General features: G+C 42.6%; 2 protein-coding genes across 3 annotated transcripts; both read left to right on the forward strand.

Moving 5' to 3' along the window:
• On the forward strand, positions 1-8,023 carry LOC124131519. 2 transcript variants are annotated; one of them, XM_046494813.2, is made up of 2 exons: positions 1-84; positions 6,032-8,023. In XM_046494813.2, the coding sequence occupies exon 2, from the start codon at positions 6,071-6,073 to the stop codon at positions 6,932-6,934; it is 864 nt and encodes a 287-aa protein (XP_046350769.1). In that variant the 5' UTR covers positions 1-84; positions 6,032-6,070; the 3' UTR covers positions 6,935-8,023. The 2 variants fall into 2 exon arrangements, with proteins under 2 accessions (XP_046350769.1, XP_046350770.1); XM_046494814.2 differs by lacking the exon at positions 1-84 and adding an exon at positions 1,135-1,193.
• A 3,132-nt stretch (positions 8,024-11,155) lies between these two features.
• Positions 11,156-24,564, forward strand: LOC124131518 (angiopoietin-related protein 7-like). The gene is made up of 2 exons (XM_046494812.2): positions 11,156-13,050; positions 22,268-24,564. The coding sequence occupies exons 1-2, from the start codon at positions 12,057-12,059 to the stop codon at positions 22,915-22,917; spliced, it is 1,644 nt and encodes a 547-aa protein (XP_046350768.1). The 5' UTR covers positions 11,156-12,056; the 3' UTR covers positions 22,918-24,564.
• Positions 24,565-26,985: the final 2,421 nt, after the last annotated feature.

A 26,985-nucleotide genomic window follows, 5' to 3' on the forward strand; every position in this document is an offset into this window, starting at 1 on the left:
CCGATTAACTCCCTTGTTCGGAGAGTTCGAAGTCCAATGTGACGCGTGTATGTCAGCTGTTTGATCGATGCTCATCACGACAAGGTGAGTTCAGTATATGGTATGTGAGGGCTCGCTTTCTATTATATAAAGTTGGTCTATGTCACCGGCAGTTGAGCCAGCTGTCCCTGCGAGCGTGCTGCTAATCTGAGTATTCTCATGCTGGAGTCATTTCGACATAGCCGAGAGCCGCAATGTGGTCAAGACATGACCCTACTTCACGGACGAGAAAACCACTTTCGTAAATCCTATTCAGGCACAGGAACTCGATAATAGCGTGTTTGGCATAATATATTCGTATAGAAAAAAAATCACACCCCTCCATATACAAGGTTCGAATCACAGCTCGATATCGCATGAAATATGAATGTCACTTATTTCAACCTATTTTTAAACAACCACCAAATGTCAGCTCTATGCTGCGCCGCTGAGGTAAACAAGAAAAAGCTGACCGGAAATTACGGCGCTACACGGGCTTGAACACAGCAAACGTTTCTGATTGGTTAAAATGTGTATCATAATATCAGCACAGTGAGAGGAGGGAAATTGAAAACCGTTAATAGTAAGCCTGCTTGCAGAATGTTGGGGTTGACAAGGAAATCTGCAGCATAATTAAACATTTTGGGGAGCTCTCGATCTATACTATTGCTGCCACTAGTCAAAACTCATGACTTGGAGTTGAACTCGCAACCGAATGACCGTTATGTCTACGAACAAGTGACAACTGTCGTGACGCCGAATACACTTACCGCTGATAAATTACTTTCTTTGTTTGTCAATTTGAAATTCTGTTTCATTAAAACTATCATGTCACTGATATAGTAAGAATATAAGGGGCGAGTTTGTTGTTTTTCCGTTTGTCTGCAACCTCGAACCAATCTGATTATACAAACAACAAAGTAAATTCATCTGGAAAACATGGTCAGTCGTAAACTTTTTCAAAATGAAATATGATGGCATTCCCAAAGACATAAACAAACGTTTAAACGTTACTACATTTGGGGTTAGAGGGCAAATTTCAAGATTCTTGTAATGGCCGCGCCCACACAGTGGGCAGCAATGTTACCGAGAGTGTAGCGAAGATGTCACGCGCTGGGAAGGAGCTTGTCAGCGTAACACTATGCTGGCTGGCTTCCGGCCGCATGGAACTCTTGGTAGGAGAGTGTTCCCTTCTAATTGCTTACCTCAGCGGCGCTGATATCGAGCTGTGATTCGAACCGAGTGTGAAATCTTGAATAAGATCCAAGATGGCGGGTGTCACTCCTTGTCTATATGTATATAGAGGGGTGTGATGTTTTTCTATACGAATATACTATAATATATATATTATGGCAACAATGCAGTTTATTTAAAATTAGTGTAGCTTTCCTGAGAAACGCAGTTCACTGTGTGAATACCATGACTTTGTGTGAAGCCATTGAATGAGGTTTTTCAGGTGCGCGTGTCAGAGTTACCTCCCTTATAGCCCATCTTCGAAGATGAGGGTCCACTGAAAATTAACCAATGTTGTGATGCAGTTAGTGTGGCATACTTCACGATATATCTTCTAAGACTCATGGGAAGCATCAAGAAAAGTAGAAACTTTAACTGCCATGATAAATCATATTTATAAATTGAAGATATAAGGCTGGCAAAAGCATTAGCCAAATATTCACACACGAAAAGGTAGAAGGTACAAACACAATGCTTGAACCAACATGCGGTGGCTTACTATCTCAAGTGATAAATTCATTTAATTGATTTTATAAGGTAGAATTTCCTTCAGTGTAAGCGACTTGCATAATAAAACAACACATACCAGCGTTAGAAATTGGCACTAGTCCTGTAGTCCTTACCAAACTGCCCAATAGTAAAAGTACTCTAAGGACTAGTAGAAATTGGCTCATTTTAAGGGGTTTTGCTATATGTTATCATTATAAGGACTAGTGGACAAAAACTGTTAGTTTCTAACCCTGCATACCAATAAGTCTATTTTTAGGGATGGGAATTTGTGAACATTTTGCTAGTGGGTAAAATGCTGTTTGTTATGCGCCATATGTTGAAAGAGACCTTGTGTCCCAGGGTACTGTTGTACAAAACAACCTTAGCGCTACGACTGTCGCGAGTCTATGTTAAGGTATGGGGGTTACGATCACCTAAGGTTGCTTTGTACAATGGCAACCGGGGGTATCAATCTCAACTTAACATAAATTTTGAAAACACAGTTGAAGGGAGACAACTCTTACTTACTTGGTTGAAACATATACATCATAAAATACCCAACAATTTCACAGAATTTGTATAGAATTACATAGGTGATATGATGAAACCTGTTAAGGGCTCTTAAAGTTTAAATATTTGATTTATGGGATTTATTTGGAGAAAGAAATAGTATATAGGCAACTGTATGTAGCTATTGTAATGCTGTCGATGAGAATGTCTATATTCATTGACAACAGTGCATGTAGCTTTTGTAATGCTGTCAATGAGAATGTCTATATAGACAACAGTGCATGTAGCTTTTGTAATGCTGTCAATGAGAATGTCTATATAGACAACAGTGCATGTAGCTTTTGTAATGCTGTCAATGAGAATGTCTATATAGACAACAGTGCATGTTGCTTTTGTAATGCTGTCAATGAGAATGTCTATATAGACAACAGTGCATGTAGCTTTTGTAATGCTGTCTATGAGAATGTCTATATAGACAACAGTGCATGTTGCTTTTGTAATGCTGTCAATGAGAATGTCTATATAGACAACAGTGCATGTAGCTTTTGTAATGCTGTCTATGAGAATGTCTATATAGACAACAGTGCATGTTGCTTTTGTAATGCTGTCTATGAGAATGTCTATATAGACAACAGTGCATGTAGCTTTTGTAATGCTGTCAATGAGAATGTCTATATAGACAACAGTGCATGTAGCTTTTGTAATGCTGTCAATGAGAATGTCTATATAGACAACAGTGCATGTAGCTTTTGTAATGCTGTCAATGAGAATGTCTATATAGACAACAGTGCATGTAGCTTTTGTAATGCTGTCAATGAGAATGTCTATATAGACAACAGTGCATGTAGCTTTTGTAATGCTGTCAATGAGAATGTCTATATAGACAACAGTGCATGTAGCTTTAGTATGCTGTCAATGAGAATGTCTGCCATGTCTTTTGGAAATGTAATGAAACTAAAACAATTGGAATGATCTTGAACTTTTGCTAAATAACTATCTTTCACCCCCTCAAATATCTTTTTCAATTTTTTTTATTTTGTTGGTTGTAACTACTTGAATCAATCATACATATCTATTTTTAGGAAATGGCATATCCATATAGTTTTAAAACTACTTAAAACATATATTCAATTAAGACATTTTTGCTATAAAGAAGGATGATGAAAACAGATTTAATATAAAATGGTCATTTTTATTTTCAGCATTTGTTTCATAACTTTGTGTTGATACAAATCATGAGTAGATAAGGGTGCAGCTCAGTGGACATATGGGGTAGTGAAAGTTTCAGCTCTGTAGACATTTTATGGTGAAGTGAAGGGTGCACCTCATTAGCCAGGCTTGGGTGGTAGTAAAGGGTGCAGGTCAGAAGACACATGGGTGGTAGTGAAGGGTGCAGGTCAGTAGACATGGGGTAGTGAAGGGTGCAGGTCAGTAGACATGGGGTAGTGAAGGGTACAGCTCAGTAGACGTGTGGGGGAAGTGAAGGGTGCAGGTCAGTAGACGTGTGGGGGTAGTGAAGGGTGCAGGTCAGTAGACATGGGGGGTAGTGAAGGGTGCAGGTCAGTAGACGCGGGGGGGTAGTGAAGGGTACAGCTCAGTAGATGTAGGAGGTAGTGAAGGGTACAGGTCAGTAGACGCGTGGGGGGGGGGGGTTATTGAAGGGTACAGGTCAGTATACATGTGGGGGTAGTAAAGGGTGCAGGTCAGTAGACGTGGGGGGTAGTGAAGGGTACAGCTCAGTAGATGTAGGAGGTAGTGAAGGGTACAGGTCAGTAGACGCGTGGGGGGGTTATTGAAGGGTACAGGTCAGTATACATGTGGGGGTAGTAAAGGGTACAGGTCAGTAGATGCATGGGGGGGGGGTAGTGAAGGGTGCAGGTCAGTAGACGTGGGGGGTAGTGAAGGGTACAGGTCAGTAGACATGGGGGGTAGTGAAGGGTGCAGGTCAGTAGACATGGGGGGTAGTGAAGGGTACAGCCCAGTAGATGTAGGAGGTAGTGAAGGGTACAGGTCAGTAGACGCGTGGGGGGGTTATTGAAGGGTACAGGTCAGTATACATGTGGGGGTAGTAAAGGGTGCAGGTCAGTAGACGTGGGGGGTAGTGAAGGGTACAGCTCAGTAGATGTAGGAGGTAGTGAAGGGTACAGGTCAGTAGACGCGTGGGGGGGTTATTGAAGGGTACAGGTCAGTATACATGTGGGGGTAGTAAAGGGTGCAGGTCAGTAGACGTGGGGGGTAGTGAAGGGTACAGCTCAGTAGATGTAGGAGGTAGTGAAGGGTACAGGTCAGTAGACGCATGGGGGGGTTATTGAAGGGTACAGGTCAGTATACATGTGGGGGTAGTAAAGGGTACAGGTCAGTAGACATGGGGGGCAGTGAAGGGTACAGCTCAGTAGATGTAGGAGGTAGTGAAGGGTACAGGTCAGTAGATGCGTGGGGGGGGGGGGGGGGGGTAGTGAAGGGTGCAGGTCAGTAGACATGTGGGGGTAGTGAAGGGTGCCTCTCAGGGTAGTGAAGGGTGCAGGTCAGTAGACATGTGGGGATGGTGAAGTGTGCATCTCAGTAGATTTGGGTGGTAGTAAAGGGTACAGGTCAGTAGACGTGGGGGGTAGTGAAGGGTACAGGGCATTAGACATGGGGGGTAGTGAAGGGTACAGCTCAGTAGATGTAGGAGGTAGTGAAGGGTACAGGTCAGTAGACGTGGAGGTAGTGAAGGGTGCCTCTCAGTAGACATGTGGGGTAGTGAAGGGTACAGGTAAGTAGATGGGGATAGTAGAGGGTACATGTCATTAGACAGGGGGGGGGTAGTAAAGGGTGCAGGTCAGTAGACATGTGGGGATGGTGAAGGGTGCATCTCAGTAGTAAAGGGTGGTAGTAAAGGGTACAGCTCAGTAGACGGGGTTAGTGAAGGGTGCATCTCAGTAGACATGAAGGGGTAGTAGTGAAGGGTGCAGGTCAGTAGACATGTGGGGATGGTGAAGGGTGCATCTCAGTAGACGTTGGGGGTAGTGAAGGGTACAGCTCAGTAGACGGGGGTAATGGAGGGTACATGTCAGTAGACATGGGGGGGGGGGGGGTAGTGAAGGGTGCAGATCAGTAGACATGTGGGGATGGTGAAGGGTGCATCTCAGTAGATTTGGGTGGTAGTAAAGGGTACAGCTCAGTAGACAGGGTTAGTGAAGGGTGCAGCTCAGTAGACATGGGGGGATGGTGAAGGGTGCATCTCAGTAGACGTGGGGGATGGTGAAGGGTACAGCTCAGTAGACAGGCCTGGGTGGTAGTGAAGGGTGCAACTCAGTAAACAGATGAGATGGCATTTTTTTTTATCGGTGGTAAGGTAAAAAGCATATTTTGACATATATGCTGGATAAATCACATAACTACACCCTCTCTTTCCATAGTCATTCACTAGTATGTTTTTTTGCATCTTGACTATTAGTGTTAATGTCTTCAAGAGGTAACCGAAACTCTGAATTGTATCTTTTGTTTGTAGTTTATTAGACGGTGGCCAGTATGCTGAAACCCCATGGTTTTTTTTGTAAAAAAATCTTTTGGGATGATTTTCTAATTAATAAGTTATGATAGTTATTGCAACAAATCATTTTTATGAGTGAGAAAGCATCAGTCCGTTCACTAGTTAGTGAGAAAACCCAATATCTTACATTATACGTTTTGCATATTTACAGTGAAACCCCGTTAATCCGGAAACATGACCTTCTGAACAAATTCTTCTGGTAAGGCTTACCTGTATGAACAGTGACGTAATATTTTGTTCTTGCAGTTGTGGAACACGGCCAGAATTCATTGTTAGGAGTTGTCAATGGCTGCCATGGATTCTTCACAGGACAATATAAAAGTTACCAATATCACCTCGACTCTCACCCTGTACGAAAGCAGCATTAAACCTGCGTCACAAAATAATGTGATAGCGGACACTTTAGTACTATTTTTCGGCTGGCTTAATGCGAAACCGGAAACCCTGGACAAATACCGGAAGTTATATCTGTCACGTGGTTTTGACGTGCTATTTATAAATGGTAAACTCTCTCACTTCGCATGGCCACCAGGCTCTGTTCAGGCAAGTTTTGAATTATTGCAGCTTTTGAAAAAAAAGTTTGACCGCTACGATCACTACTTGGCCCATGGTGTCTCTGTCGGAGCATATAACTACACAATATGTTTACAAATGGCGACTGACATGCCGGTCCATTGCGGTCATTTCAGTGAGAAACTGAAGGGCGTGGTTCTAGACAGCACGACTTGTGGGTCACTCTCACGAATGGCCGTAGGGGTCAGCCAGGGGGTAACAAACAGTGCGTTTCTCAGGAAAATAATTCAGAAATCTATGGAATATTACTTTGCAATCACACGTCGACACACTGCTGATTTTTACGAGAAAGAAGTTCAGTTCTTTATTGATTGCCCGGCAGAGGTACCGACTCTGATCCTGGCTTCACGTGACGACCCCATGTCCGATCCCCAGGTCGTTGAGGATATACACAGTCGATGGGAGGCTATTGGTAGTTTCAAGGTGTTCTACAAGATGTGGGAGACTAGTACTCACGCGGCTCATTATAGAAGCCACCCGGAGGAGTACCTGACCCATCTTGGGGAGTTTCTTGCTGCATACGAACAATGTGCTGCCACAGGCAACAAAACCAAAGGCCCACAGTCCAAGTTGTGATGAAACGTTAAAGCAAAGGGTTCCTTTTTTTTTCTTTCTCTTTTTTTTTAGTTTGTTATATGTTCATTTATGACGTGTGCTTATTTCTTCAAATACCGTATTGACAGACATTTCCCATGTGACAAGAGGAATATCTTGTGTGTTGGATGGGTGGAATGGCATGCAATGTTTCCATCACGTAAGCTATGTAAAAGTCTTTGCTCGCCTTGTGCGAACTGTGAAGCGAAATGTGTCTTGTGATATAGTGGTTTTAGCATGAATAACAGGTAAGAATACAAGATAGGTACATTCTCACCCACGGGGATTCCAGGTAAAAATAACAGCTTATAAGAGGCGACTAAACGGATGGGTGGCTCTGTGACTTGGTTGACTGTGTGCCACCATACAATGACGTCGTTGGGCTTTGCTCTTTTAATCAATCACTGATTCTAGTATTGATTATTTACAGGCTGTCGTAATATATTGGCATATTGCTGATAAATATGTGTTAAAAATAAATAAACAAACACTTATTACAAGACTAGACCCATCCTCTAGATATCCAGGGCTCGTATTTCACTCACCTATTCTTGCTTGCCAGACAGTTTTTCAAAGTTGAATTTCTTGCAAACCCTATCGTAATCAACGGGACTGGTCGCCATCGAGGCTGGTTTGTAACTTGCATTCTGATTGGTCCGTTGCACTGAGCAGCGTAGCAAATCAAATTGGCTGATGGAATTCAAGGGCGGGTAATTTGAGGGCGCGAGAACCACGGCAATGGATCCAGGGATTAGTGTGGGTTCACCAACATACGAGCCCTGGAGATAGACTAGTTACCTAAGTGTACAGATGACGCAATGGTCACAGTGAGAACCCTGCTTGCAGGTGGAAGAAATCCATCAATCAGATGTCTGTTTACAATTAACTTTGGCAATAGGGATCCATATTTATACCAATTGTTGCCACCTACATTAAGGATGACAACATAGATGTACAGTAAACTACGTTTATACGAACACGCTTATAACGAACTGGCGGATATAACGAACTGGCGGATATAACGAATTGTTTTTTTTGTCCCAGCCATTTGCTGTATACATGCTGTATAACCATACCCGTGCTCGTGGGTTTCACCGAAGTGGTAAACGTCTGAGACCTGCATCACTTTCCTCCAACAATAAGCTGACACGCCTCGATATAACTGGAATACTGTTAAAAGTGGCGTTAAACCAAACTCACTCACTCACTCACATGCTGTATATATGTTTGTAACGAATTACGGTTATAACGAACTAAAATTAGTGGTCCCTTTCAGTTCTTCATAACCGTAGTTTAATGTATTACTTGCTGTAGAAGCATTAGAACAAACAGTTTCAAACACTAGCAAAACATCACTAACGATGTCTTGCATATTACCACTGGCTGTAATGTGTATATTACCTTTCTAAGGAGTATGTGTGTACATTATTCAACGTTGTATCGATACGTTTATGCAAAATGTGTGTACACTGATATGTTTTGTGAGTATTTGCCTTGATCTCAGATGTGTGAAATTTTACGGATGTTGCTATGTCGGTATACATGTTTTCGGAGAATGAACGAATAAAAGGAAAAACGATGCCTATTTGATTATGTTATCGCCAAGACCGAAGCTCCATGTGCGCATGGACCAGCAGGAGAACAGTGACCTAGAAGCAGCAGTGATTTCAGTAAACCTACATTAACACCAGGATCCATTGCCGTGGTTCTTGCTATCTAACATTTCTATTACCATTTCCATTTTCATTAGCCAATTTGATTTGCTACGCTACTCAGTCTAACGGATCAGTCAGAATACGAGTTGCAAACCAGCCTCGATGTCAGGCAGGCGATATCAGCCATATGGCGGCCAGTACCATTGATTACGACAGAGTTTGCCATACATTCAACATTAGAAAACTGACTGACACGCAAAATAAACCCTCAAAGATCTTTTGGTGGAAAGGATGTCTTCATGTCCATTATAACTGTCTATGGCAAGTCCTTTTGCTACAAAGTCTTTCCATTCCCCTTTTGCCTTTTCTTGGTCAGGGAGCCACGGGTGGCCCAGTCGTCTAAGGCGCCGCGATTCGCTGTGCAGAGTTGCGTCCCTTGGGCACGCCAGAAACTTATGATTGTGGGTTCGAATCTCGGTTCGCCCCGATTATGTCTCTAGGTTTGTCAGCACCATACCCTGCTCGTGGGTTTCACCGAAGTGTTTAACGTCTGAGACCTGCATCATTTTGGGCTTTCCTCCCACATTAAGCTGACACGCCGTGATATAACTGGAATACTGTTAAAAGCGGCGTTAAACCCAACTCACTCACTCACCTTTCTTGGTCTGTAAAATGGTAATGAATATCAAGGGAGGGTAATTTGAGGTCGAAAGAACCACCGAAAGCGAGCCCTGGAGATGCAGAGGATTCAGTGACCTGGCGAGTAAAACTTCAGCTTTACTTGCTCGGACACAGCTTTCCTCAGGTTTTACTATGGGAACCCAAAACCACTGTCGTGTTTTATCCCTTATATGACTTAATTCTACGGAATCTTTCAAAAGATGCAGTTTGGTTCGAGGGTCGAAGTTCAATTAGTTTACACTCTGGAACGGTAGTAATTTGTCGATCGGCAGTGAGAAACATGAAAATAGAAACAAACACCGACACCTTTCACCGAAGATATTCTTTAGAAACGACCGTAGCTTTAATAATGGTAATCTTAAATACGACAGTGAGTTAAAAGGATGATTCGTGTAAACAAAACTTGCGATGTGTGTGATGAGAGTGTATTTCTGATGATCCGAACTGTACGACTGGATGGTGCTCATTGTGATGATTTGAAGCGCCCTTTAAAAGCCCCTGGTCAAGCATTTTCGAACCCAGTAATCCAGAGAATCAGGGGTTGCTCAATACCACTGCATTGGCAAGTCTGTATTCTGTCCGATCTAAACAATACAAATGTATGTGAGTGAACGAGTTGGTCTTAACGCCGCATTGAAATATATTTCAGTTACATCACAGCCTGTCAGTTTGCCGTTGGGGAATTCCGAAGTGATACAGGTCTCCGACGTTTACCACTTTTTAGAGCACGGGTATGGTGCTGACAAGTTTAGAAACATAATCGGGTCGAACCGGGATCCGAACCTACGATCATAGGTTTCTGGCGTTCCTAAGGGCCATAACTCTTCGGTGTTTGCGGTGCTTCAGACGACTGGGCCAGCCGTGCCCCCGTATGTTCATCAGAAGGGAATACCACTGTAAGGGATTTAATGATGTGGCCGTTACAAGAAGATATAAAATACATGTACTCAAGCATTGACGAAGCGATCATCACGCGAGTGAGTGAGTGGACTGGCGGGCAGGTGTGTAGGAACTGGGTTAAGGACCTCTTTAAGCAGGATTGCATTTATAGGAGGCGGAGTGGTGTGTGTGTGTGTGTGTGTGTGTGTGCCTTCGTCGTATAACCTGCAGGGTCAAACAAAAGTATACACTTAAAAAATAGATTTGAGCCAACAATTATAAACGTTAGTAATCAGAGTGAGTGAGTGAGTTAGTTTTAACGCCGCTTTTAACATTATTCCAGTTATATCACGGCGTGTCAGCTTAATGTGGGAGGAAAGCCCGAAGTGATGCAGGTCTCAAAGGTTTACCTCTTCGGTGAAACCCACGAGCACGGATATGGTGCCGACAAACCTAGAAACATAATCAGGGCGAACCGGGATTCGAACCCACAATCACAGGTTTCTGGCGTGCCCAAGGGACGCAGCTCTGCACAGTGACTCGAGGCGCCTTAGACAACTGGGCCTACTAATCAGAACACAATCACCGAAACACCGAAGGTCCAAAACACAACTATGATTCCGTAGCAAATACATCACCATCATTTTTAGCCACAATCAAACGTGACTGTATACTTTTTTTTGCCTGGCTGTTTAGCCGGAATAGTGGTGAGTTCGGTGTTGAACGTCAGACAAAACAAACTGCAAAGGTTTCTAAAAGGTTTCAAGGATTATAAAGGTTTCAAAGGGTTTTCCAAGGGTTTCACGAACGCCCGTATCAAGCACCAACAATCCCTGGAACAATGAAATCGACATCTCTTGGTGATTGCCTGCAGAGTAACAGTATCTGTTGCCCGCAGAGTATCAGCATCTGTGAACACATAAAACCGCCGATATGCATCGTGTTGCCTATTAACTTCGCCAAATCAATTCCCTAAGACATAAATAAATTCACCGAGATATTTTAGGTCACTATCTGGATTTGTAAAGTGTAATTAGCAGTATTTCTGATCGATACTTTTACTTTACGATATACAAGCGATTTTTATTTTATTTATCGCCCAGGATAGTTTAGAAACCCGTCAAATCAATATGCTATCTTTAATAAATCATTGTCAGTGGGGATGTGGTTGAAAATCAACAAAATCAATCTGATTAAAACAAAAAACAAAACAAAAAATCTCCCTCAAGTGTTGTCTTCCATTATTTAAACACGCGAATTCTGTATACAGCAACAGCACGAGCGTCGGGCTTGTGTGATTGGCCAGATTTACACCAGCCTCTTCTCGGTAGTTAAGATAGCCCGTGATCTGTGATAGTTCTGTGATTGTTAAGCTCCTTTCCCCGTGGCTGTAGACAGCGCCAGTACGTAGCGTGTTCATCTGCTGTGTTGGTGCCATCAACACGCTGCTCAGTGCTGGCAGACCGCGTAAACACTTCAATTTTTAATTCGATTATTCCCTCGGCATGTAAATGCCAGGGACGGAACGGATTTGATGTCTCATAGCGTCTTCTTAAAGAAATTTGCACGTTCAGAAGGAGCCCCCGGAGCTGGCTAATCATGTTTCTGTTTGGCAAATTGTGGAGCTTTGAAACAAGACTGTTGGGGAAATGGCAATATTGGCTTTAAGGTGATCATTATGGGAAAAAGATGCGGCGGAGCTGTCAATAAAACGTGTAAAAATGTGCTTCTATTGATGAGGATTCCAATTCGTGCGTGTTTGTGATAATTAATTGGAACTGGCACAAAAGTACTTGAATTATTTATAGTACAACACCCCGGCAAGGGAGCCCCTGATTCTCCACTATCTGTTGGATGTATTACACACAAGTTTATCACATTCAGTGGAGATGCTAGACGCTTTACGATCTCTTTTCATAATGTTAGTAACGTGTATGTTTGTGTTCGCTTCTATCGGCGGAAGTGCTGTGTCGGCCATCTTTGATAAGAACGGATGTGCCTATACGTTCAACGTTTGGCACCCGGATGAGGATATACTAAGACAGGTGAAAGATTTACAGGTGCAATTTTCGAACTTTACAAATTACGCCGAAGCTCAGGTTTCACGGATTCAACGAAATGTGATTCACGAGATGAGACAGTACGACAATTCAACGTCGTATCTGGAATCCCAAATCCTCCAGATGAATGTGGACAACATGCAAGCCAAATTGCAACACAACCATCTATCGGCTGAGGTAAATATTATGAGACGAGACATGGAAGACATGAATCGCAAAGTTGACGACCTCGAGATGGATTATTTTAGTTTAAAAGCTCGTGGTCGGGAACCGAGGAACGATTCGGTAAGGAAGGGACATCGGTCGATGAGTAAAGATTTTATTGGTATGATGAAAAACAGTGTTGGGGACCTCAAGGCAGAATGGCTATTGATGAAGCGGGAGCTGGATGACATCAGAGGAGAAAATTTGCAATTAAAACATGGACAGAACAACTTGAAAAACGATACGTCGTCCCTGAGGCAGGTGATGCGATCTTTGTCTGGGGAGATCCAGGCTGTGGAAGGTCGGGACTGGAGGGTCCCACAAAGCTCCCAGCACGTTCAAACTGAAATGTCTGGTCTTAAGAGAGACCTGAAGCGAATAAAAGACGACCAAAGCGATCTAAAATCTGACACGAATGAAATGAGGAACGAAATAGCAACTTTACATACAAGTAACATCCGGGTACAAAAGGACTTGCACGAGCTGCAGCTCGATAGTACGAGATTCCGCGAGAAACTCGAGTCACTGAGACGAGAGGAGAGACGAGGAGGAGAGACCGAAGTTACCAGAGAAAGACTGGAATCCAATCTCCCCAGTACCGACGATGTCGTACCGAGAGGTAATTATTACTGCCCCAGCTACGTCCTTGAGAATTGTCCGTCCCAGCAGCTTTCCCTTCCTAAATTCCTAGACATTTCATTTATCATGTTAATGACGAAAGTGTCAGAAAAAGGTTAGTTATAGAAAAGTTTGTTCGGTTATAATTTCGGATCCAAGGTGGGTGTCCCGGTTTTCGATATTTACTCTTTTGTAAATATAAGATGGGCCCCAATTACATGAAAAAATGTATTTTTATATTTATCAATATGCCGTAACACCACTGTCTAATTGTTCACCCCTGTCTACAGCCCAGCCCAAAATCCAGCAAACCCCAACCCCTACTGGTCAAACCCCCCAGCAGTTCTCCGTTGAGCGAAGTATTAATGTGTCGTGCTTCTGTTTGGAGACTATGCTTTGTGTAAGGCCAAGTATTAGGAACAAAACACCACCCCCTTCTTTTACTAACTAACCGATATTTGAATGAATAATACAACTCTATTATATGTGTGAGAGTGCGTTACTTGGTTCGTCAGTATCATACCCATGCTCGTGGATCTCCCTCAGGGGTGGCCCAGTCGCCTAAGACGCCACAATTCACTGTGCCGAGTTGCGTCCCTTGGCGCACCAGAAACCTTTGATCGTAGGTTCGAATCCCGGTTCGCCCCGATTATGTTTTTGTCAGCACCATACCCATACTCGTGGGTTTCACCAAAGTGTAAAGACCTAAGACCTGCATCACTTCGGGATTTCCTCCCATATTAATCTGATACGCCATTTTATAACGGGCATGGAACACTGTTCAAAGCGGCGTTCAGGCCAACTAACTCATTCACTAAGAAAGGAAAACAATTTATTTAGATTTCATAACTGTGTGTTGAATAAACAAGGGTTTGATCACAAACCATGTTTAGCTTTCAGCAGTAATACCGATTACCAGTTAATATTTTAAAAGGAATGTAAGGAATGTAAGTCATGTAGGTTAAGTAGGCTGTACGTATAAAGCCAATTGATTGTAACGTGACACTAGGCACTAAACTAGCTCACTAACAACCTTTACGACATCGATCCTCCCCTTCATTACTGTATCAGATGGGGAGAGATCCATCAGGAGGACACATATAGGTAGGTATCTGGACCGACTCAGCACCCTATAACAGCACTTCACTGGAGTAAATACACCAAGGAATCAAGGTGGTAGAATAGAAGAATATTGTAGCGGTTAAAGCGTTCGCCTGTCGCGCCAGACTCTGGTTCGAATCCCATCTTGAATAAAATGCGTGAAGCCCATTCTTGGTGTCGCCCGCAGTGGTGTGTCTGTATATTGCCAAGGGCGGCATTCAATCACCTTCCCTCACTCACCCCATGTCCTGCACATCCTGCACTACACTCTACGCATCAGACTGACGATTAACGGATAGAGTAGGTACCGAGAACAATGTGGTGTGTGATAGCGGACAGTGTGGGTGTGTGATAGTGGACTGTGTGGGTATATGGGTGTGTGATAGTGGACAGTGTGGGTGTGTGATAGTGGACTGTGTGGGTATATGGGTGGGTGATAGTGGACAGTGTGGGTGGGTGATAGTGGACTCTGGTGGTATATGGGTGTGTGATAGTGGACAGTGTTGGTGTGTGATAGTGGACAGTGTGGGTGTGTGATAGTGGACAGTGTGGGTGGGTGATAGTGGACAGTGTTGGTGTGTGATAGTGGACTGTGTGGGTATCTGGGTGTGTGATAGTGGACAGTGTGGGTGTGTGATAGTGGACTGTGTGGGTATATGGGTGTGTGATAGTGGACTATGTGGGTATATGGGTGGGTGATAGTGGACAGTGTTGGTGTGTGATAGTGGACTGTGTGGGTTGGTGATAGTGGACAGTGTGGGTGTGTGATAGTGGACAGTGTGGATGGGTGATAGTGGACTGTGTGGGTATATGGGTGTGTGATAGTGGACAGTGTGGGTGTGTGACAGTGGACTGTGTGGGTATATGGGTGTGTGATAGTGGCCAGTGTGGGTGTGTGATAGTGGACAGTGTGGGTGTGTGATAGTGGACTGTGTCGGTATATGGGTGGGTGATAGTGGACAGTGTGGGTGGGTGATAGTGGACTGTGTGGGTATATGGGTGGGTGATAGTGGACAGTGTTGGTGTGTGATAGTGGACAGTGTTGGTGTGTGATAGTGGACAGTGTTGGTTTGTGATAGTGGACAGTGTTGGTGTGTGATAGTGGACAGTGTTGGTGTGTGATAGTGGACATTGTGGGTGTATGATAGTAGGCAGCGTGGGTGTGTAGGTGGGTGATAGTGGACAGTGTGGGTGGGTGATAGTGGACTGTGTGGGTATATGGGTGGGTGATAGTGGACAGTGTTGGTGTGTGATAGTGGACAGTGTTGGTGTGTGATAGTGGACATTGTTGGTTTGTGATAGTGGACAGTGTTGGTGTGTGATAGTGGACAGTGTTGGTGTGTGATAGTGGACATTGTGGGTGTATGATAGTAGGCAGCGTGGGTGTGTAGGTGGACAGTGTGGGCATATGGGTGTGTGATTGTGGACAGTGTGGGTGTATGTGTGTGGTAGTGGACAGTGGTGGTGTATGGGTGTGGTATTATGGACAGTATGGGTATATGGGTGTGTGATAGTGGACAGTGTGGGTGTGTGACAGTGAACAGTGTGGGTGGGTGATAGTGGGCAGTGTGGGTATATGGGTGTGTGATAGTGAACAGTGTGGGTGTGTGATAGTGAACAGTGTGGGTTGGTGATAGTCGACAGTGTTGGTATATGGATGTTTGACAGTGGACAGTGTTGGTATATGGATGTTTGACAGTGGACAGTGTTGGTATATGGATGTTTGATAGTGAACAGCGTGGGCGTATGGGTGTGTGATAGTGGACAGTGTTGGTATATGGATGTTTGACAGTGGACAGTGTGGGTGTATGGGTGTATGATAGCGAACAGTGTGGGTGTGTGATAGTGGACAGTGTGGGTGTATGGGTGTGTGATAGTGGACAGTGTGGGTGTATTGGTGTGTGATAGTAAACAGTGTGGATGTTAGAATGTGTGTCAGTGGACAGTGAGGAGTTGTGGATGTGTGATAGTGGACAATGTTGGAGTACGGATGTGTGTAGACAGCGTGAGGTTAGAGGATTGATCTGTGTGTACAGCGTGAGGTTAGAGGATTGATCTGTGTGTACAGCGTGAGGTTAGAGGATAGATCTGTGTGTACAGCGTGAGGTTAGAGGACAGATCTGTGTGTACAGCGTGAGGTTAGAGGATTGATCCGAGTGTACAGCGTGAGGTTAGAGAATAGATCTGTGTGTACAGCGTGAGGTTGGAGAATAGATATGTGTGTACAGCGTGAGGTTAGAGGATAGATATGTGTGTACAGCGTGAGGTTAGAGGACAGATCTGTGTGTACAGCGTGAGGTTAGAGGATAGATCTGTGTGTACAGCGTGAGGTTAGAGAATAGATATGTATGTACAGCGTGAGGTTAGAGGATAGATATGTGTGTACAGCGTGAGGTTAGAGAATAGATATGTATGTACAGCGTGAGGTTAGAGGACAGATCTGTGTAGACAGCGTGAGGTGGGAGGTTGTAAAACGGTTTTGCTTCAGAGTATAGAGATGAGCCCACTGTGTGAGACATGCAGATGGGCGTGATTCAACTGATTTGTATATGAAGATGTAAAATGCTGTCCAAACCATCACCTCCAGGAATTTATACCTCGGTCACTACAACACCAATTAAACATGTATACAATTGTCTGTTCGTTGGTTTCAGATTTAAGATATGTAAAGCTGCTACTAAAACCTCCCTGCTAATCGGTGCTGGGTGTACACATTCTACCCTGCCTCACGTGCCATTAATCCGTTAAACACAGCGCGTACATGGTCTGAATAAAGCATAGGCTTGTTTTCGCAATTACTTGCTTCCTTGATGAATGCGTCCACACCTACTGACATTAATATTTAATGACTATCCTTCATCACGAGACGTGGCTAAGTCTAAGTGGTGTTTCACAGACTTGTTTTCGTTTAAACATGAGTTAATACAAGATTTCAGTGGTAGAGGGTTGCTTCATTAATACGTGTTGTCGGTAAGAATAATTATTCACGAAGAATCTTAAATATGCCTACCGTTAATAATCTAATGAGTGTTTTCTTATGTGGGTTATAACCAATTGGCTAAGGCATGCAAATCTCGGTGTAGAGTTGCGTCCTTTAGGCATGCCAGAAACCTATTATCGTGGGTAGGAATCCCAGATTCGTCCTGATTAGGTTTCTCTGTTTGTCGGCATCATATCCATGCTCGAGTATTTAACCAAAGTGGTAACTGTCTAAGACCTGCACAACTTCGGGGTTTGCTCCAACATGAAGATGACACGCCGTGAATACTATTCAAATAGTCATTAAACCCAGCTCACTCTCATTTTACAGATCGATATTATACAAAAAAAATGAATATGTATGGATATAACGCCAAATTTCAGTGAAACACATTACCATGCCGTTACATATTCATCTTAAGTAAAACACCATCCACCGTGACAAGTTTAGTGGTAGCAAATCGATGGTTTGATCCCCTGCCGCGTCATACCAAAAAACGTTAAAAGATGGTTCTTGTTGTTACCCTTCCTGGCGCTCGGCATTAAGGAGATAATTACCGGATTGGTCGGCTCGGGGTCAGTATTCTGTTCTGAGGGGGCTATCCATGTTAAACTGCGGCATGGTATCTCACTGGGCTAGCACTGTAAGACAGGCAGTAGTACGAGTATAATATCAGCATATTGAGGAAAACATGGGTTCGAACCCAAGTTGACGCCTTATTTGTTCTTTAGTCCGTCAACCCATACCCGCCCTCGCCTTCAAGGTTCGAATTTAATTGACATCAGTTCGCAAAAAGCAAATGTGTCTCTAAAAGAATCACTCTGGGAGCAACAGTCCAACAAAATCAAAACCAGACTATCTGAATGTTTGCTTTCGCAGGTTAGAGCACCTGTCAGCTAAAGCATCAAATTTCAACAATGTAATTCAGACCGCCATAGCGCTAAGATTGCTTTGTGGAACCGGCCCCTCGTGTGAAGTCTGACGTATGACAGCGTTAGGACGTATGAACTTCGATAATCCAGCGCGATGACCCTTTGTATGTCGGGTATTCTGCTGACAATTCGTGTTGCAAAGTGTTGCAAAGCCTCATCGTGGTTTCGAATCCATGATTCGCCCTTATTATGTTTGTCAGCAAAGCACTCCTGGGCCCCGTTCCACAAAGCGATCTTAGCACTAAGGTGATCGTAAGTCCCATACTTTAACATAGGTTTACGATCATCGTAGCGCTAAGATCGCTTTGAGGAACGGGGCCCTGCACGCTGGTTTCATCACGGGTCTAAGGCGCCGCAGTTCGCTCTGCAGATTTGCGTCCCTTGGGCACGCCAGAAACTTATGACCGTAGGTTCGAATCCCGGTTCGCTCTGATTATGTTTCTAGGTTTGTCAGCACCATACCCGTGCTTGTGGATTTCACCAAAGCTTTAGTCTGAGACCAGCATACCTTAGGGCTTTCCTGTCATATTAAGCTAACACATCGTGATATAAATGGAATACTTTCAAACCCTAATCACTCACTCACTCATTCTGCTCCAAGCGACGTTAACCCAACTCACTCACTCACTCACTCACTCACTCACTCACTCACTCACTCACCATTACAGACATACAATATCCTGTTAACACCACTCTTGTCTCCACAGTTCCCATCGGGAGAAAACTGTCGGACAGAATTAGCCATTACCCCAGTGGGAGGGGGGGACAGGAAAGGGAGGGGACCGCCTGAAGGAGGGTATGGGACAGACGCCATAGTGGGAAATCTATTCTCGTTAGCTCCCTTTGGAATTGGCTGATGGTGGTCTAATCATTCATATGGCATTGTGGCGGGTTCTAATTATTACAGCGCTGCGAGATCCGTTCCAACATAGAGAATACTATGGAGGAGGTAACGTATTAAGCCACTGGTCAAGTGTCGTGGTCATCCCCACGTTGTACACAGAGAACTATCCTTGACACAGGTTTATTAGTTGTTAAAAATATGCATTGATACTTCCGCATCATAATGGCCGAGGACTAAGTGCCCGACCATTTATTATTTTGCGGTTGGGCAGGGAAGGGAAGCTATGGAGTTATGAATTCATCAATTCGTTAGAATTCGCCACTGATTCATGACGTACTACAGCATAGTTAATGTCTTTTCCACAAAATATTTTTCAAAACCTTTCAAACATTTTCAAGACACAAACCAACATGTTCAACTGACACATCGTACCAGCGTACCAGCGAAAACCCAACCTAGACCTTCGCGAGACGTTCGCGTGACCTTCATGCGACCTTCGTGTGACCATCTTTACCTCTTACTGTTTCTTACATGTTATCGCGACGGTGGTGTAGCTTAGTGGTTAAAGCTTGTCACCCCGAAGACCCGGGTTCGATTCCCTTTTCGGTACAATGCGTGAAGCCCATTTCCGGTGATATTGCTGGAATATGTTGCTAAAAGCGGCGTTAAACCTTACTCCCCCACTCACACTACGATGCTATCACCTAACGTTTGGGCCACGTTGGTGTAGAAGGTTAGGAAGTATTTCGGCATGGGGAAGTATCCCATTGAAATCAGTGTTCTTATCTAGCCGATTTTGTAAATTAAGTTTTCAATTTGTGATATTACGACATCAGACCAGCAGATCAATCCACCTATAGAGTGAAACCTCGTAAGTGTGGACCCCGTTAATCCGGACATCTAAGCTTCCGGACAACTACTGCTGGGAGCGCTTGTATACATACAAACTACACTTTTCTGTACCGTAAAGATCCGGGTAAGAAAAGGTCTTCACAAACCCATGCTTGCCGTAAAAGGTGATTATACTTGTCGTAAGAGGCGACTAACGGGTTCGGCCGGTCAGGCTCGCTGACTTGGTTGATACATGTCATCGTTTCCCAGATGCGTAGATCGATGATCATGATATCAATCACTGGATTGTTTTTCATATGAGGCGACTACATGGATCGGGTGTTCATGGCGGTGACGTGATTCATTGCGTTTCGTCGTACCCCGAAGTCGAGGGACGTTGCTCATGATATCAGTCACTGGTTTGTCTTGTCCAGATTCGATTATTTACAGGGCGCCGTCATATAGTTGGAATATTATTGTGTGCGGCGTTAAACAATAAGCAAACATAATTCCACCAAAATCACTTAAAAACCACCCGATACATTCTCCCACGTTCACAAACTGTTTACAACTTGAAGGGATGTCCTTGCGATAAGCCAATATAACCTTTCATGATCTACTACCAACACACCACGAGAATACCCTGGTCCTGCCACTGGCGTGAACACTCTCCAAGTCAATGAATATTCACAACCAAAATGTCAGGTGCATACCAAATGATTCTTTTGTCTCAAAAACAATCATGAAACATAAATATATATAATCTGTTCAATTTGAAGGTCATTTCGGCACTAAGCAAAACATCAGAAAAACAAATTTTGCCTGCTGGTTTTAAACATACAATAAAAGCTGAGAAACCACAATCCGTTCTTTAATGATTTTCTTCTGCATTTCCATTTTGCTATCACACATTCCTACAAATCATAAATATTTAAAATGGAATTTTTCCTCTGACAATTGAACAAACTCCACATTTGTAAACGCCCGAGTCTACTACAAAGCAACAACAATACATGTATTATTAATCTAAAACTTAACTTCTGGAAAAAGTAATATTGGTAAGCTTGAAAAGTCAAAACCACTCCCCGCATGCGTTAATGCACAAAACACCACTGGTAATTGCGCATGAATCTTTTATGCTTTCCATATGCAATCCTGTCGGCATCTTTCATCAGCGTTGCAGGTCCGCGAAACAATCACCGATAGTGTACAGTTGAAGCCTATAGGGACTAGCCAGTCATCCGTCTTGCTTAATCTGGGAGTGCGATGATCTTCGGCGCGAGATTACAGTGTTAAAACAATCGGGAACTGTATTGTCATCGATTTTCAAGGTTCTGCAACTTCAGCAAGAGCTTAATTACACCTTCTAAAAGAAGACTTCAAATTAAAGTCTGATCTGGCGAATCTAATGATAATAAACGAGCAATCTGCTTCAGGCAATGTGGTTTCTGTAGCGATGCACTGAAGTAAATCTTTGGAAGTCAAAGAAAAATACATGGTTCAGATTCGATATCAACTGGACATCAGCTGGCTAATATCATATATTGTTTCTGTCTGTGTGCTTAGGCAACTGCTCGTTTGAAAGACTTGGTTTCCCGTGTGTGGGTAATTGCATATTGTCCCCGTCCAATCCAGCAGTGGCCGTGTGTAGACAGGGGGGCGTTCTGCGTAATCCGGGAATAATAAGGCTGAGATTAGGGGTCTTCCTCGTGAATTACGTAAATGCTTCGTAATGTGTACACAGGCAGCAGAACCAGTTTATCAGCTTTCAGTAATGTTGTACTCGAAACGCTATTAAATTGCATTTGTTCTTCAAACAAAAATTATCAGCGTTTACAACAACATGGCAGTATAATCATTTGTTTATATTTGCTCGTGGATCAGGAGTCAAGATTTAATTAGATGTTTTGCACTAAGCTGTGCCTAATCAAAATTTATTTCAGTCAGACACACACAGGAATGATCCGAACTACATTTATGCGATCAGATTTCCTTGGGAATTAAACTAGAATTGCTTATGTATTGATTGTGTCTTGGGTAGCCTAGTCGTTGTAGTTACCCAAATGTGCTGCGTAGAGTTGTGTCCATTGGGCGTGCAACGATCCCATGATCATCGTTCGAATCTCAGATTCGCCCTGATTTTGTTTCTCGGCACAATGGGGCGGTCAGGTAGCCTAGTGGTTAAAGCGTTCGCTCGTTACGCCGAAGACAGGGTTCGCATCCCGACATGGGTATGATGAAGTTTGTTTCTTGTGTACCCCGCCGTGATATTGCTAGAAAATTTCTAAAAGTATCGTAAAAACCACACTCACTCACTCACTCACTCACTCACCCACCCACTCACTCACTCACTCACTCAGCACACTGCCCTCATGGGTTTCACCAACGTCGAAAGCATACATCAACAACGTCCTGCGATAAAAGACACGCTGTGATATAGCTAATCGTTCAATCGGCGTTTTAAAACCCAACTCACTCATTATTTTGTTGATTTTTGGTTCTGAACAATTACTATATTTTGTATCCTCAGATTGCCATGAAATATACCAAGCTGGGTACCGAACGAGCGGACTCTACAACATTCAAGCGAAGGGCGCCAGATTGATGACTGCGGTGTACTGTGAAATGGTCAACAAGACTGGCTATCTTGTCCTCCACCGTCGCATAGACGGGCTCCTTAACTTCAACAGGCGTTGGTTGGAGTACAAACACGGCTTTGGTAACCCTTACGGCGAGTTCTACATAGGCAACGAGTTAATCCATCTCCTTACCAAACAGAAGCAGTACATCTTGAGAGTGGACATGTGGGATTGGGAGGGAAACAAGGCGTATGCTGAGTACAGCGTCTTTACCGTCGAGGATGAGAGCAGCCATTATCGTCTCCATGTCAACGGTTACCGAGGAGACGCGGGTGACTCGTTGAATTACCATGACAACATGGCCTTCAGCACGGAGGACGTTGACAACGACCTCCACACCCGGCACTGCGCGGCAGAGAACAAGGGAGGATGGTGGTTCAACAGCTGCTACTCCAGCCATCTGAACGGCGTCTTCCACACGGCGTGGTACTCGCAGTCACGCTCCAACTACGCCGACGGCGTGGTGTGGTACACGTGGAAGGAATCAGAGTTCTACTCCCTGAAACAAGCGGAGATGAAGATAAGACCTAAGGTACCCTAGATGGAAAGAGCGAGCGAAAGAACGTTAGAGAAAGAATGAAGACTATGACGTTCTGGCAATTTTAACCACCCGTAGCCATCATGACATTGATGTCAAATCGTTGTGTGCAGGTTTGTTGTGAGAATGGCTTGATGGAAAAAGATAATATATAATTCGTTTGAATTGCAAGTGGAAGAAAATACTTTTGTTAGGGAAGTGATCCTTTGTAGAAGGTAAGATTGATTAAAAGATGAAAGAAATTATATACAACTTTTATAGGAATGGAACTATAATTAGAAGATGGTTTCCTGTAATGATGATCACTGTAGCTTAGAACTAGTAATTCTAAGGGAATCTCAGAAGGTACTCGCGTCGTCATGTAGCTTTGTATAAACTGAAAGGCAACAGAAAGTATACCGGTTGTTTTATGTAATTGAAAATTGAAAGAACTGTTGTTAAATTTGATTATTTTTATTTAACCATCAATCATCCCTGCAACAGTTTGTAGAAAAGAAATCTGTGGCTGGGTAATTTGGTGTAAACATAGTCGGTAACAAATGAACCACATGACGCCTGCCATGTTTGAAATGTACATTTGTGCCGAAAAACGCAAATTTATTGATTTTCAAAGATAAGATGTCTAAGATGTCAATCAGCAGTTGTGTATTATGCGTAAAAATGGAGATGTATTCTTTGAGTGCTGACTGGGCGCCATTACACATAATTTTTTGGCATATAATATGGATAACTTAAGTAATTTTCAATTGAAAATCAAAGATATGGTGAAATCATCTGAGAGGTATAGTTTCTTTTGCTCCTCAGTTTATGGACCTATAATTCAGTTTTGTTATTGTTTGGTTTGTCTTTTTTAACATAATAACATACAGATGTGCAGATGTGCATTATACCTTTTGCACTACATGATTCTTTGTTTGCTATGCTATCAACTTTCATAATTTCATACGCATTAGGATACACCAGCTTCGTTTAGTTTGTTTAGTTCGTTTACTTGGCGTACGTTTTCGATCACGTAAAGGAGATTGTTAGACTTTCACCGCCGGCAGACACGAATATTTGGGATAATGGCGTTATTTTGTGTGTGTATATTTGTGACATTATCTGTCATTTTTCACGAATGATAATATTGTGTACATCAGTCTTTCTATAATAATCCTTTGTGTATTAATCTGTTGAAGGGTTTCGAAAGCTTTCGCTCACTTTATAGAAAGAATCATGTATACACTATGACGATCAATTCTACCTCTTTTAAATATTTAACAAGATAGAAAATGTGAAATTTGACCTTTGAAAATTTGACTGCATGTTAACATAATAATAGGCATTATTTGATTTAAGAAAATAATATATGACAGTAGAACTCTATTAGTTCGACACCGTGGGTCTTAAAGTCCGCTCTTCGGAGGATAACCGTTGGGTTTGCCTATACATATATGTTATATATCTTACCACATTTGCATTTTCGTTAATCTGGCAACAGTACCACCCGAATGAACTGAGTGTTTCTTTGCATACCCAACTATTAGTCTGGTCTTAACTGGGAAAGGGTGCACGGGTGGCCCAGTCGTCTAAGGCGCCGCGATTCGCTGTGCAGAGTTGCGTCCCTTGGGCACGCCAGAAACCTATGATTGTGGGTTCGAATCCCGGTTCGCCCCGATTATGTTTCTAGGTTTGTCAGCACCATACCCGTGCTCGTGGGTTTCACCGAAGTGGTAAATGTCTGAGACCAGCATCACTTCGGGCTTTCCTTCCACATTACGCTGACACGCCGCGATATAACTGGAATATTGTTAAAAGCGGCGTTAAACCCAACTCACTCACTCACCCACTTAACTGGGAGAAACAGATGTTCACAGACCCATGACATGATGATGATTAAAGAAGGCTCGACCAATAATGCATTGATATGGCTTTTCTCTGTTTTTCTGCTGTCATATTAATCGATTTAACCATGTACATCATCTGTGAAAATATAGATACAGTAGCATTTTTCATAAGCCGGAAATTGTACATGTAGTAAGGGCCATAATACTAACAGTAAATTGTTCAATAATGGAACAAGTTTGACCAGTTATGACAAAACGTATACAAAGTGCGTTATCTTAGGTTTTGAGCTATCCTCTTAATACGTTCACTATAGACATTTTGATACTTACGTTTAATCAACATGAGAGTGACTTCCAAACCATTATCATTTTAATACGCTGTATCAAAATCACAATACAGTAAAACCTCTACATACCGGACTGTCACAATTGGGAACTTCTGTTATGTAATTATTTGTTTGTTTGTTGTTTAACGTCGCATTAAGCAGGGTTCCAGCTTTATGTCGGCGGTCTTTAAAAAATCGAGTCTGGACCAGACAATCCAGTGATTGACATCATGAGCATCGATCCACGCAATGGGACAGGATGACATGCATCAACCAAGTCAGCGAGCCTGACCACCCGATCCCGTTAGTCGCCTCTTACAAGCATGGGTTGCTGAAGGTTAATTGCAACCCATCTTTACGGAGGTTCCATGTAATTAATATATATTACTACGTATCAATGAATCGTTAGTCCGAACATGTATTAATCCGGTTTCACAGGGAACAGATTCACGAAGTTTCAGAGTATATATGTTACTTAATCAATTGTTTTCTGTTTATGTTATTAAATTTAGTTTCAGAGGGATGTAATCCTCAAAAGCTGAATACGAGTTATTAGATTTTCCAAACAATCTTTTCTTATCTTGTGAGATTCTCGTATACTAATCGTACACTAATCGTACACTAATCGTACACTAATCGTACACTAATCATACACTAATCGTACACTAATCATACACTAATCGTACACTAATCCGCCGGGCAAAAGTAAGTACACACTTAAAAATTAGATTTGACCAAAAAAAACTAAAAACCCCATTACCACCCTGAAATAATCGCCGTCACACTCAAAACATAACTATGATACCCGTATCAAAAACATCACCATCGAATAACCATTTTCTTTTTAGGCATCATCAAACATAGGTGCATACTTTCTTTTTCCAAGCAGTTTACTAAAACTATGTTTTTTTAAAATACGTGAATTCAATTAAGGATTTACTAACAGTAAATATGGTGCTCCCTGACACTTTTGACTAATATGGTTGAGTATTGTTAATGGGTATAGATGTGTTGTTTGAAGTTTTGCCATTAACACTACACCTGTGTATAGTCGTGTTTGGTTAGTTATTTTAAGCTGTGATAATTACCAGGCTTCGTGCTATCGATCAGACACGCTGTTTTGCGGAACTGGTTTGTTTGTTGATATCGTGTATAAAACGTGTTTTAAATGTTATTTCAAATATTGCACACAGGGTAGAGTTTGTTGTAGGTGATGCTGCACATGTACAAATGTATATATTTTTTATGAAAGTTTCAGTCAAATACATTCCCCAAGTGTAAAACATTGAGATGTTTTTTTGAATTTCCCTCTTTTTCATACATTCCATAACGTAATTATATCTGAGAAAACACTAAATATATTTTCAAACCCATTTTTGGACACGAAACTGTTTTTCATTGGCGTTGTATAGTGGAAGCGTTATTGCGACAGTACGAGGTGGAGCAGGGTCTTCACACGTAGCTTTACGTCAGTAGCCAATATTCCTCGTTCTTGTACACCTGACAGTAACAGAATGTGTTTTGAAATGTACGATTAAATCTCGAATCCCATGTTCAGAAGAAATTAACATTTTGTTAAATCGCTTCCATAACTTGTGAACTTCATTCCTCACTTAACTCGTGTTGCTTGTCTCTAGTACTTATGTGTGTATGTATTTTCGTCCTAAATTACAGTTGTATTTTGAGATTTTGCGACTAATAACTGCCATATAATTATAAATTACGTTCCATGAACCACAGCATTTAACTTGATGAACTGTTGCCATGCAAATTCTAATTTTCTGTTATTCCATGTCAATGTGGATTTTAGATGTCCAATTGTTACCTAAAAAATGCCACTCTTGCATTTATCCAAACAGTGTTTTTGTAAATAAAAGGTTCAAAGATGAAATTTCTTAGTTTTATTTCATATACAAACA

Source organism: Haliotis rufescens, unplaced genomic scaffold (assembly GCF_023055435.1).
Source record: "Haliotis rufescens isolate VD_foot unplaced genomic scaffold, xgHalRufe1.0.p SCAF_1, whole genome shotgun sequence".
Taxonomy (NCBI): Eukaryota; Metazoa; Mollusca; class Gastropoda; order Lepetellida; family Haliotidae; genus Haliotis; species Haliotis rufescens.

Excerpts from the sequence above, each read along its gene's own strand:
- LOC124131519 (XM_046494813.2), top strand. The coding sequence starts at position 6,071 with ATGGCTGCCATGGATTCTTCACAGGACAATATAAAAGTTACCAATATC.
- LOC124131518 (XM_046494812.2), top strand. The coding sequence starts at position 12,057 with ATGCTAGACGCTTTACGATCTCTTTTCATAATGTTAGTAACGTGTATG. Across the intron at positions 13,051-22,267 it reads CGACGATGTCGTACCGAGAG|ATTGCCATGAAATATACCAA; the intron begins GTAATTATTACT and ends TTGTATCCTCAG.